This window comes from Caenorhabditis briggsae (assembly GCF_000004555.2).
Source record: "Caenorhabditis briggsae complete genome, chrII, whole genome shotgun sequence".
NCBI lineage: Eukaryota > Metazoa > Nematoda > Chromadorea > Rhabditida > Rhabditidae > Caenorhabditis > Caenorhabditis briggsae.
The window spans coordinates 360,457-374,490 of record NC_013486.2 but is presented as its reverse complement, the minus strand read 5'-3'; the positions used below and the strand labels follow the sequence as shown (position 1 = coordinate 374,490).

At 38.6% G+C, this 14,034-nt stretch overlaps 1 protein-coding gene across 1 annotated transcript; it reads right to left on the bottom strand.

Annotated features, from left to right (window-relative positions):
• Positions 1–1,403: 1,403 nt before the first annotated feature.
• On the bottom strand, positions 1,404–10,175 carry Cbr-plx-2 (the record flags this gene model as incomplete). The annotated part of the gene is made up of 16 exons (XM_002629699.1): positions 1,404–1,607; positions 1,653–1,832; positions 2,378–2,838; positions 2,881–3,051; positions 3,303–3,459; positions 3,505–5,418; positions 5,576–5,730; positions 5,775–6,429; positions 6,778–6,912; positions 6,962–7,096; positions 8,341–8,505; positions 8,551–8,809; positions 8,854–9,072; positions 9,093–9,329; positions 9,377–9,504; positions 10,029–10,175. 16 exons carry the CDS (start codon positions 10,173–10,175, stop codon positions 1,404–1,406), a joined length of 5,322 nt encoding a protein of 1,773 aa, XP_002629745.1.
• Positions 10,176–14,034: the final 3,859 nt, after the last annotated feature.

Genomic DNA, 14,034 nt, shown 5'->3' with positions numbered 1-14,034 from the left:
TGTTAGAGCCTTCTAGAAGGTTCCAGAACGTATCTAGCATGTTTTCAACCGTTCTAGCCGTTTTCTAAAGATAAGGCTCTAGGCACTTCCAGAAGGTTCCAGATTTTTTTTTCAGACTTTTATTTCCATCCCCAGGAAATCAGGCCGGCTGGTTTCAATAATACCCTATCAGGCTTTTTAGAGGTTTTTAAATAGATTATTTTATTTGAATTTATTTGAATTTTTTATTAAAACGTTCTAAGTTCAATTTAAAGATTTGACTCAAAATTTCAGGCTCAATCTGCTGTTTGCGCAAAGGTATGAATTCCAGACAAATTCCAATTTTCATGATTGGTTGTTAAGCGAACAGGAAGCAGAGGAAGTTTATATAAGATATGATTTTTTTTTGGACCATGATCTGAAATAAGGATTTATAGTTAAACTCGATTTTCTTCAGATTTTGTGTACTGGATTAGCCAGACAAATGTAGTCTGTTGGTCCCTCTCGCCACGTAAAGGCTCAGTACATAGAAAGGGAAAATGCTTTTTACCGGGGAAAAACCAACCAAAAACCCCATTGTTCGCAGTCTGATCCTCAGCATGAGTGGCGAGCCCTGTTCTAGTGATGCTGCCTTCCAGTGAACCGTGGAACACTGACCGACTAGACCACCAGCCCATTGCCCACGCAAGCATGCCTCCCAAACCTCGAACACTTAAACTGAATTTTTTTAGCCCGTATTGGGAGAAAAGGGGGCGGGCCTTAGCACACCTGGCCTAGTCTTTCCCATGGGAAACTCCGCCCCCTTTTCAAACGTTGTAGGTATTGTTATCGTCGTCAGATGAAAATTTAACACCGTAAAACCTGTAATACAAGGGCACCCGTAACTTTTGATTTTTAGAAAGTTTTTCTGGGTTCCTGTGAAAAATATCCGAAAGTTTGAAAGTGTCAACAGATAAATTGCTTATCATTACAAAAAAAAATTTATCAGTTGACACTTTTTTGATATCTTTCACAGCAATCGAGCTCTAACTTAAGCACATACTTTTTGAGCAACGTCTCAAACAGTTCGTCCAATTTCACAATCTTGTTTTCAATGAATAAATGAATGATGAGGATGATGAGGTAGACGTATTGAAGTTGCGATTGTATCGCACCCAGGCGCATCTTGCGAAGACGTTTCAAGATGTCAACCATTTCCACAGCTACAGTATAGCGGGTCCTTCTATTACAGGTGTTAAGGTTAGGTTTTTTTAGAACTCCGAAAACGGTATACATATATCATTTTATCCAAAAAAAAGAGAGATAATAAAGGGAAAGACAACAAAATATTTGAAAATACGAAAAAACCTGACAAGAGAAGTGGGAACCGTACAAGAATCGAGATGGTACATATTTGAGAAATGAGATGGCCAACGAAGAAAAAATCAGTCATAATCAGAAATCGTCGAATAGATGTGATTGTCAGTTTCTAGACAGACATGCAAAACTTGTGACAGCTTCTGAGGTAACCGTTGTTGACTGGTCTCTTGGTTGGAGGACAACAGCTGGGATATCCGAATACCGTTGCCTCGGACCCATGAGAGAAGTTCGGAGAGCGCCAGAGAGGATCCTTTGCATGTGGAGACGTCCTGAAATGTTTCATTTCCTGAAGTTTCCTCCCATTTAGAACTTACATTGGCCATATTCACCAATTCTGTCCTCAACTCCTCCATACCCAGTGGTGGACTGTTTTTGACACGTTTGAATAAATCAACGGAAAGTGGGCGGAGTCTCGCGACATCTTTAGCGAACAGAAGACGAGATGATGGAGAGTGAGCGCCGAGGACAGGTTCGGAGAATGAGAAGCAATCCATCTGAAAATGTATAGTTACCGTAAAAACATCTAATAGAAGACTATGCTTGCACGTTGAGCTCGATTATCTCAATTCCTTTAAAAGAAAGTAAAATAGAGTCTACGGACAAAACACTTCTAATATTATTATGAACAGTTTATCAGTTGACAACTTGTTTATATCTTTGACAGGGGACGAGAAAAATTGGCTCGAAAATGGAAATTAGGGGCTTTTCTATTACAGGTTTTACGGTATACAAAAACGTATTTTTCAATTTATTTTTGGTCGAGTTTCTGAAATCGGCTAAAAAAGGAGTTTTTTAAAAATTCTGTGAATGCAAAGTTTTCAATCTAGATATGTTTTACACCCTTCAAAATATTCAAAGTTATCGGAAACTTGACAGCCGAGCTTCAGACTCTTGAAAATGGTCAAAATAGCCAAAAATCAACAGAGTACAATTTTGCAGATCTTATTTGTCCGGTACTGTATTCATCTAGATTTTAAAAAAATTGACGACTAAATAGTTATTGACCAGTACTGTAGGTGAATACTCCCAAAAGTCCTACCATCGTTTGCGCCACTGTACTCAGATTCGCATCCATTGACACCGAATGTGGAACATCGAATACGAGTTGTGGATTCTTCACAAAGTTCGTCCACATCCTCAAAACATATCCATTCGCTTTCCATTGTTGACATATATTCTCAGAGACTCCGTTGATGGAAGCTTCTCGATCCAGAATATCAAAAAAGAATTTGAGAATTGGTGGATAGGAAGAGTCATGCATGTAGAGAACGGATTCCAAGAAGTCTTCTACATAAGTTTCTACGGTTCCTTTACTGGTAAGAAGACGTGTCAAATAGACTTCAGGAATTGATTTTGGAATTTCCGAAGGAGAAGTTCTCTTCTTAAATGTCATAGTTCCAGATGAGGGATTCGTTAGGTGATAGTATTTTGAAGAAGAGTAGATTGGAGAGCACCGATCCAAAGAAGACCATGACGATTGACCAGAGTCTGCTAGGGAGTCTGAAAAACTAGGTTAGCTAGGAATTCGCTTTAGCTACTCACTCCTATAACTTTCCGCTGTATAAACCGCAGATGTCATTTCCAGAGTTGCACCATCCTGAATACCATAATCCGCCAGTGTCAATAACTTTACAGGAAGCTTCTTCTGAGATAAGGTCTCTACTGCTGACACATCCGTCAGCTTGATATCTCCTCGTTTTGCACATTTGAGTTCTGAAATGAGGTCAACTGAGATACCGTAAAACCTTTAATAGAAGAGCCCTGCCACTGTCAAGTTGGAGTTGATTTTTCTTGGTTCCTAAACAAGTTATAATAAAAGTTTCAACTGAAAAAAATGTTTGGTAGGTTGTGGTAATCAATTTTCCAGTTGACAACTTTTTTATCTCATTGTCCAAAACCGAGATATACTGCCCCAAACTTGACAGTGTGTGGCCCTTCAGGTTTTACAGTGTTTTAGAACTTACTGAGCTCAAACTGTGTTATTCTCGGTCTTTGTGAATATGGAGTCTCTTTGTAGACCGCCGATGCAACTTTCTGTTTCAACTGACAGATGGCGTCGCAGGCATGAACTTCTAGGTGAGTGGTCTCATCGCATTTTTCAAATGGGACAATGTGGATTTTCTGAAATTGTGAATAAAATCAGGATAGAACAATGACGTTACTCACCAAAGTTTTCGTCTCCACACTTTCCCTCAACAACTTTGCCTCATTGATCGTGTACCTCGCATCTCCAGTCACAGCATCCACTGGTCCCTTATCCGTCTGGTACTGCAGTGCTTTGTACAAGTAGAAGTACGAATTCATTTGAGGTGTCAAATGAGAGTACAGACAAATACTCATCCATTTCGAGAACATTTTTTCAACCACCGAGTCACTATTCCGGAAAAGAAGCTCGGCCCGTTTTGCTTGTACAGATCGTGCGATATGGGCTTTTAGAAGGTCCACGACTATTTCAGTGCAATAGGAAAAGTTTCGGAGTAAGACAGAAATCAGAAGAGAAGCTAATGTAGATTTCTCTGACGTGGAAATAGATACATCTGATTCTGCGGCTTCTACTATAGTGAATATGAAACCTTTGAAGCTAAGAAGAGCATGGAATTGAGCAAGCGTCACTGGAAGAGTTCTTGCTAGACTTGGAGCTGATGTCAGGTTCTGATCCGCCCATAACAGATTTTCCACGAAATGCGGGAAGTGTATAAGTTCTGGAGACGTGATGGTGCCAGTTGATTTTGGAGATAGCACAAGATTGGTTTGAAGTTCAGCGAATGCTTGTTTGCATTCTTTTCTTACATTGTTCTCCAAATTTTCCATCTGTAGCTGAATCTTCCGATACTCTTTCTCTCTTTCTTGACGGCGTCTCTTGAAGATCAAACACATCACAATAAGAGTGATGACAGTGAAGAGTAAGAGTCCAAGGATCAGGAATGATAGTCTTGATGGTAATGCGTGATCCGAGTACTCAATAAGACCCAATTCCATTCGAAGTGATCCAACGATAACTGTGACCAATGGGTTGTCTCCATTGATCGGAACGCCTCTCTCATCCGTTGGCTTTGGTTGTTTCAGTGGACCAGAGCATACCAGTTGCCTCACATCTACAAGTGTCACGTAGCATCTCTCACTTCCGACGAAAATCTTGAAGTCGTTGGGTTCAGCGGCAAGATTTAAATTGTGTCCTTCCAAAATTAATGATTGTTCTCCTTGATGGTATCGGATGCCTTTGAACGGAGAGAGACTGGGGTTCGGGTACACAGACATTTGAATTCGTCTTCCTAGATTCGCCACAGCAGTCACATTATCCATTAAAAATCCAACTGGTTGTCTGGTATACTCCACTCTTCTAGTGATGGTCTCCAAAATTTTTGGGGTCATACAAGTCATCAAAGTTGAATTGATAATGTGGCATGGTGCCAGATCGGAGATGATTTCAAATGGAGGTGTTGGAGACGAAATAAGGAACATTCTAGCAGATTGAACAGTGTTGAAGGAGGACCCTTGGACCGAGACGATTCGTCCTCCAGCTTTAAAAGAGGACAATGGGAAGATGGAGTTGACTGATGGATCCGATCGATATTCAAATGGCTGATCAAGCTGGATCTGGGAGTGATCCACGTGGACGACCACTTTTGCAGACTTTCCAATACTGGAACCAGAAGGAGTGAGACAAGTGAGAACTGTTGATGAGTTGATTCTTTCTATAGGACACGGAAGACCGCCAACAGTGACGCTTATCCGAGAACCACTCGACAAGTTCTGACCGTAAAGTGTGATTCGTGTTCCTCCAGAAATTGGACCGTATAATGGATAAGCAGAGAAGATGGAGACTCGAACAAATGAGAACAAATCTGAACTCTCTGCAACTGCCATCGTTGCGCGTCCGACTGATATTTTGATTGGTCCAGAGCTGACACCTTTGTCGACTTGACACGCTATCATATTGGAGACTTGATATTCCACAATGTTGCATCTGGAGCCAGCCACGTAGATCTTGCCACGTACGTCTTCTACAGACATTCCAAGATCGTTTCCATAGACTTTAATGACAGTTCCACCTTCGACAGGTCCACTTGATGGTTCGAACTGAAACAGAAAATTAGATTAAAGATCAAAGTGATAGTTGATGCATTAGAAGGGCACCTTTTATTGAAGGGTACTCCGGAGGTCTGCCTTGAAACAATAGAAGGGCCGACCCTCCTAGCCGGCCCTCCTAATACAGGTTTTACGGTACCTAACTTACCCTATCGATCTTCGGCGGATCACATACTGCGGTGGCTTTTGATTCGTGGCACTCATGAGAGCACTTCCTGTTGCACCAACCACATGACAATGATGGGGACAAAGCAAGACAGCTTGAGCAGTCGGCAGCCAAATTTGAGCAGGAGTAGAGGGATACTGAAACTTCTGATTTATAAAAGTTCTCAAAAAGAGACCCTAACCGTTCGCAATATCCACAACCACATCGTTGGCCATCAAACTCAATGGGACCACCATATTGGCATTTGTTTCATTGCTCCCTGCTAATTGAATCTTCCCACATCTGATACTATCACTTGCTATCTTCGCAGGAGCTACTTGTCCATTCACTTTACAAAAATGCTCTGTTTTTCTGTCGAGAGTGTCCAGATTCAAAGCTTCTAGCACAATTTCTTGTTGAGATCCGATTGCGATTGGAACTTTCATAGGCTGAATTTTGACACAAGCTTTGGCTGAAGCAGATCCACAAGACGAGGAGCATTTGTGAGAGCACCATTGGCATCCGAATTCCGATGACATACATGTGGAACAGGTACTGTAACCGGCGCAGTCGAAGACGGTAAAGTTGTGTCGGCTGATGGGATTTTTTGAAATCGACGTCATAAGAGAGATTTCGAATGTTTTTGGAGAACCAAACATTTCAGAAGGGCAAGAAATTCCAGATGCTGTCCAGGTGGCTTTTGTGGACTTTGAGTGAGACTTGGAGCCAAAATAACACTTATAAACGAAACCGACGGGTGGTGGGAGGTGATGGATGTTGAAGGAAATAGAGGTAGAAGAGTTCACAGATACCATTGAAGGAATGGGGTCACCATCGACGATAGGGCATTGGGTGGTCTGGAATATTGGGTGAATTGAGAAAACGAGAACTTCTTAAGTTTGAGATTTTAAGTAGAAAATGTTGGATTTATGATTTTAACTGCTCCAAAATAAGCCTCTCAATTTTCAGAGCGAAACTTTTAGATATTTGAGATTGTGAGCTTTTAAATGAGCTCAAACACGCTGCAAATCTGTTAACTTTGATTTTCACTTTAATCACGCGACGCACAACCGCGACGAACCGGAAAGTATAAATCTAACCGAATCACTTTGCGATTAGGCTCATTTTGAAGCTCTCAACCTGCTGAACTCAACTTTTTGAACGTTGAAAAGAATTTTTAGAAATTACTAAAAATTGACCCTTACCAATGGTCCAGAACATCTTGACGATGTTGTGCATGACTGTGTTGGGTGACACCATTGACAGAGAGGATCCACAGAAACTTGACAATCCGTGCATGACTCGTGATGAGCGCAGGTCGATAGCTCCTCCATGACAATCTAAATTAAAGATCATTATTATCTTGTTATCATGCTATCCTATTTTTACCCCATACGGCATTTGTACCAATATAAAATCTCCAAATCTGGTCATTTTGACAACTTCACTTCCCGTCCGCCCATCTCCAATTTCTTTTCTACCGTACTCCTCGAGTTTGTTGGAGTTTTGCTCGTCCCATTTTAACTGAAACTTTTTGATTTTAAACGAAACTTCTATAAAAATATGTAAAGGAATCCATCATTGTTACATGACCCTAAAAGTGTTTTCTCATGTAAGTCCTAGTATTATGAATTCCTATTTGATTGACATTCTTTTCTCAAATGAAGATTAGTGTGTTTGACAATGATGAATGAAAAAAAGAAATGTGGTTGAAATGTGAAAAACTGATTACTGTAAGACCTGTAATAGAAGGGCCTCTGACTATTAACTTTGAGCCACTGTATCTCGGTTCCTGTCAAAGATATAATAAAGTTATTAACTAATGAATTGTTACTCATAATATTAGAAGTGTTTTGTTAGTTGACATATTTTTGATGTCTTGTACAGGAACCTAGAAAAATTAGCTAAAACTTAACGGTATGGAAGTTAGGTCGGCGGTAGGCCGCCGTTGACCAATCGGACCTTACCGTAAATGCTCTAAAAGAAGCCCACCCTAATATGTGTACTTTGAGCTCAATTATCTCAATTTCTATAAGAGATAGAAAAAAGAGATCAACTGATAAAATAATTCTGATATTATAGTGAACATTTTGTTAATTGACTACTTTTCGGAATCTTATATAGGAAATGGGGGCTCTTGTCGGTTATTTTGGTCCTTAGAATTATTTTTGGTCCTTTAAATTATTTTTGGTCCTTAGAATTATTTTTGGTCCTTAAAATTATTTTTGGTCCTTAAACTTTTTTTGGTTATTCACAGTGCCTGTGACATTTTTTAATTTTTTTTATTATTTAGCGTTTTTATTTGCCTTGTTAATTGTTTACACTTTCATAATTCAGTCTGCCTTCAAATTATTTATTTGCAAATATGGAACAACTGATAACGAAGTTGGAAACTCGTCGCGGCAGTCTAGGAATACATTTTATTTAGTAACCTTAACTCTATTTCTAATTATCTAATCTTAACTCTATTTCCAAAAAAATCTAATCTTAACTATGTTTCTAATTATCATGGTCTTCCTCCACTTCTTCTTCCTCCTCTTCTTCTTAAGGACCAAAAATAATTTTAGGGACCAAAAATAATTTTAAAGACCAAAAATAATTCTAAGGACCAAAAATAATTCTAAGGACCAAAAATAATTCTAAGGACCAAAAATAATTCTAAGGACCAAAAATAATTCTAAGGACCAAAATAACCGACAAGAGCCGAAATGGGATATATCAGCTCTTTTGGTCAGCTGTAATTTCTCAGCTTCATATCATCCACTCACCATTACAATCTGTGATGAAGATGTTCCAGCAAACAACGCCTTCTGATCCACGGCCATGAGACTTGTCACTTTCGCCAAGACGTCTATCGTAGACATCTCAACCAGCTCAATAGATCCACCGACTCCCAGCTCGCAACTATCTTCGTCTAGTGGAATGTGGGCTTTCTAAGAAATTAAATGTTCAATCTCGTCTGTTATAGAACTTTTTACATTAACACATTTGGTGTCCCTGCCAATATGTGACAGTTTGATCGAGTCGGTTCCACTTCTACACCTATCCACATTGTACCAAAACGTCAACTTCACTTTTTGCATCGAAAACACGCAGATTGAGTTTTTCGAAGACGTTGGAGAAGCCGAAAATGATGCAATAAGCTTGTCACCAGTTTGAACGACAGCTGTGAGAAATGGGTAGTTCGTGTTGTCTTCTCCACGACACTGAAGCTCGATTTCCGAATATGACACGAATCTGGAAACTTTCGTTTATTTATAGATTCTGAATAATTAACTTACTTTGTATCATTTTTGCAGAATCTTATCAATCTAGTGGTCACTGGAAGTCTTGTTTCTCTTGGAGTAACGGTGGCAACCACAAAAATGAAATGCTGGTGAGAAAATGTTGTAACGAATCGAAAAGAGCTCCGATAGGCGGCTCTCAAGTAGACAGCAGCTTCTCCTTCCAAATCTCCCGCATTCTCCACATTCAATCCTGGCAAATTCGGATTGCAACCGCTGGAAATGGGTCTCGATACGGGGACTCTTTCGTTGGACTCGCTGCAACCACGAGCCGATTATCAATTATTTGAGACACTGTAGATGCGTCTGGAGAGTTTGCAGCAACTGGGGTACTGGCTTCAGTTATTAGAGAAAGTTTTGAATTGAATGTAGAGCAAGAGCCAAGCTTCACAGAACCGCATTGTAGGAGTTGGCCCGATGGAAGGATTTGTAGGATTTTCGTGTGAACATCGGTGGAGAATGGACGATTGTCTCTGAAAAAAGGTAATTGTTTGTTTCAAGGAAAATGGTGGAATAATACTTTAAACAAGATTTTCCATCTGCTGAGCACCATGGAGAATCTTGAACCGGGCCAATGGAGACTTCGTTTTGGATAGAAAGGTTGGAAGAGTGTAAGGAGGTGATTCGATTGATAGAGGCTATGTAGATCTGGAAACATTTCTTATCAGATAATTGGAATTAAAATATTGAAATTAAACTTTCAGAAGCCCTGCAGAATAGCCGCGTTTTTCCTGTTTTCATTGTTTTTTGTTACCGTATTTCCTCTAATAGAAGCATACCCAAACCGTCAACTTTAAGCTCAATTATCTCGATTCCTGTAAAAGCTATGAAAATGTTATCAACTGATAAATTGCTTCTCATAATATCACCAATATTTTATCAGTTAACAAAATTTTGATATCTTTCACAGAAATCGAGATCATTGAGCTCAAAGTTGACCGTGTGGAGGGCCCTTCTATTACAGGTTCTACGGTAAGTGTCAAGGTACTTGGAATATTCTGAAATTCTCGTTCCGATTTTCCAATTTTCAGATGTAGCTATCTTTTTCAGGAACAAAAGTATCTAGTCACGACAACATTGAATGATTCAATTTTAGTTTACCTAGCTGGAAATCCCGGCTATCACACCAAAAAACAAAAGTTTCATTTTCTCAAAAAAATCCAAACAGCTACCGTCTGTTGATCCCTTGAGACGATGAAGTCATCAATGTGTCCGGCGGAATGAAATACTTTTTGTTTGACGCCTCCTTCAAACGGCGTTGCCGCTTCAGCCGCCGACAAGCTGGTTAGGACAAGGAACGCCGATTCGATGAAGAGCATAATCGCATTTCTGGAAATTTCAGGTTAGTTGATGAAAATAGGAAAAAGAAGATCAAAACTTGAGGGCAGCACAGGGAAATTTGAGAAAAAATGATTTTAGTGAAGTCAACATAATCATCAATTTTTTAGATACACTGTCAACATTGAGCTAGTCTATTTGGGTTCCTGTTGGAGATATCAAAAAAGTATCAGCTGATAAACGATTTGTGATTTTTTGATAAACATTTTATTAGTTGACCACTTTTTGATATCTCCAACAGGAACTGAGTTAAATCAGCTCAAAGTTGAAAGGTAGGAGTGACGTTCTATAAGAGTGACAGGGACCAAGACGAAAGAAAATGAGAAATACGATACTACTGAATAATACAACAAAGAAAAGAACAAGAATATGTAACCCATAATTTTACAACCGCCAAAAAAGGGTTCTAACCGATTCGCATGGCCAACGATTCATGATTCGGTTCACCTTTTTTACTATTATTTGTAATTGATGATCATGAAAATGGTCAGTCAGAGAGAAAAGAGACCTTGTACAAAAAAGTATTGTACAATGGTATGGGGGTGGAGGATCCTTTTTGCAATTACACATTTCGAACAATTCGTTCACGTTTCAACTGATTTATAGGTTATGTGTTGGTTATGGGAGAGACAAATGGAGATTGACAAAAAAGAAACGAAGAATATGAAAAAGGCAAAATGTCTTGGGAAGGCTTTTGGTTTGTTCAGAATTTGTGGGTTAGAAGAATAAAAGAAATTTAGAAATTTGCACAAAAATTCTGATAGCGAGCGTGTGAAAATTTTCGGCACAGTTCGAGTAAACTCTCTGACCCCAAACAGTCAACGTTCTATTTTGAGCCAGTTTATCTCGGTTCCTGTTCATGATATAAAAAAGTTGTCAACTGATAAATTTTTCATCATAGAATCACAAACATCATATCAGTTGACACGTTTCTGATATCTTGCATAGGAACCTAGATATATGAGCTTAAAGTTGATGACTTCGAAAGGGGGGGGGGGGGGGTTATTTGCCGGGCCTTCGCAGGATCTGCCATAATTTCTTTTAGAATTAATATTTTTAGACCAACTAAATTAGATATGATAGAACTCAAAAAATACTACAAAATAATATTATTTGAAAAACAGAGTCTTTGATATGAACAAAGTTACAGACAAAAAACAGAAGACCGGCCGGCCCGGGCCGACGCTACATGGCCCGGCCACTTTATGATTTGTAATTTTGTTCATGGACAAGACATAGTTTTCCAAACAATATCATTTTGTAGAACTCGCCAAGTTCTATCATATTTAATGGAGTTGGTCTACAAATATTGTTTATGAAAGAAACTATGGCGAGGCCCGCGAAGGGCCCGGCAGAGTCCCGGTCGCAAGCATGAAGCGAACTAAATGTTTTGCAGTTCTTCTTTTGGTTCCAACAGAAAAACTGGCTCTAATACTGGACATATGAAAAAAGAAGGAAATGGAAATAAAAACTCCAAAAATGAGTAGTCCACTGTGTTTTTAAAAAAATGATGAAAAATGACATAAATGTAATCCCCAAATGGGTTCTCTAGTCTCTCTATCTGTCGTCCCGTCCCGGCAAATTCATACATGGGTACAAGGGAACATGAAACAACCAATGCAAAAAAAGATTTTTCAAAAAAAAAAAAGAAAAAAGACACAATGAAAATAGATGGATGGCATCGAGGAGGGCAGATACATGTCCTACAAGGGTGTTTGGGAAAAAAGCAAGGAGAAGAAAGATGAAATGAAAAATGGTGCAAGGCCTGGAAATTGGCAAAAAGGGAGGAGCTTTAGAGAAAAAACGTTTCTAGAGGGTTCACATATACAAAGCGTGCGGGTTAGTCCTTCTTAGCTTCGTTTTTTTTTACCATTTTCTTTCCCCGGTTACCATCACTCCTTATTTCTTCAAACCCTTCGAATAAACGAAATATATACAAAGCGTATAAAAAAACTAAACCTGGCCTACCCTAAAGCGCTCTCTAATAGAACGCCATCCGTACAACTTGGAACCCATGTATCTCATTTCCTGTAAAAGATATCAAAAAGTGGTCAACTACTAAAATGTTAGTGATGAAATGATGAACATTTTGTCAGTTGACTATTTTTATATAGATTTCACAGAAACCGAGGCTCAAACTTTATGACTCTTTAAAAGTAGAACACCACACAAGCCGCCAACTTGGAACTTTTGTATCTCATTCCCTGTAAAATATATCAAAAAGTAGTAAACTAAGAAAATAGTCATCATAATATTACCAATATTTTATCTGTTGAACACTTTTTGATATCTTTCACAGGAATCGAGATATAAGATAATTGAGGTCGAGGTCTACAGAAACTACAGTATGCAAATTTGTTTGTAGCTGTCTATAGTTATTAACTTTGAGCGACTATATCTCGATTCCTGTAGAAGATATCAAAAAGTAATCAACTAATAAAATGTTGCTGATATAATAACACACCTTTTGTCAGTTGACTACTTTTTGATATCTTTTGCAGGGAATGCGATAGATAAGCTCAAAGTTAACGGCCTGGGTGACATTCTATTAGAGTGTTCCGCAAATTCAAGGAAAATTACTGTTAAAATTATTATAATTTAATGAAAATCTTCAATTTTGGGAAATTTAAAAACCGATTTCCGTCAAGAATCTAAAAGTTCCTCTGCCAGTGGACCATCAAACACTTTACACCTGGTCGAGTGCAACTGTTTGATGGATCTGTTTTATATTTCGGGTGGGGAGGGTCCTTCTCCCAAAAATCCCATTAATCATTTTCTTTGACATAGTTCTCGGGTTGACTTTTCGCACAAATCGCTTTTCAATTAAAACTGCTCATTAAAAGCGTCTTTGAATGTTCATTAAGGAGAAAAGGGGGTAAGGAAAAAAGGTACACAGCGAGAAAACAGAGAGAAGCTAATGAACCAGCAGGTGATGATTGAAGGGGGATGGAGAACGGAAACGGGAGAAGAGGAAGAGGGTGTTAAAAACAAACATGGGTGGGTGTGTTGGGGTGACGAGATAAGGTCCCAGGTACAGCTAGGTACAGCTAATAGTAAGGAAAATTTCGAGAATCCAAAAAATGAGATTGAAATAGCCATTAAAGCAGCTATAACCTGTAAAAGAAGGGCTCGTTTAGATTGAGTTAGTTTTTCTTGGTTCACATGCAAGATATTAAAATTTTGTCAACTGATAAAACATTTGTGATAATATGATGAACAATTTATCATTTGACATCTTTTTGATATCTTTGACAGGAATTGAGATAAACTGATTCGAAGTTCAAAGTCAGGGCTCTTTTATTGGAGGTTTTTACAGTTTGTAGTGTTCTAGAAAAAATGGGCACAACGTCCGCCAAAAATAGTCAAGATAATAACTGACAGATTTTTAATTTTGATCTTGAAAAATCCAAAAATTTGCGAAGACTCTAGACATCACCCAACAGTTTATATAAACATCAAAATGTTTTCAATGTTTCAGTACTATTTGTATGTTATGCAATAGAAATGACTATTGTAACACTGTGTTTTGATGCTATACATATATGTGGTATAGGTGGTTTATGCAAATTAGCATATGTAATAAAAGTGATTGCTGCTAAATTTGAACAGACGAGAAGTGATCTGAGAACATACTGGTCAATAATAAAATATTTGAAAAGTGTAGTTTTCAGTTGATTTTGACCGTTTTCAGATGACTGGAGCTTTGACAAGTTTTCGATCACTTTGAAAATTTTAGGAGGGTGTAAAACAGATCTAGATTAAAAACTTTGCATTTCCAGAATTTTTTGAAAATTCCTACTTTTTTGCCGATTTCTAAAAGACACCCATTTTTCCCGTTTT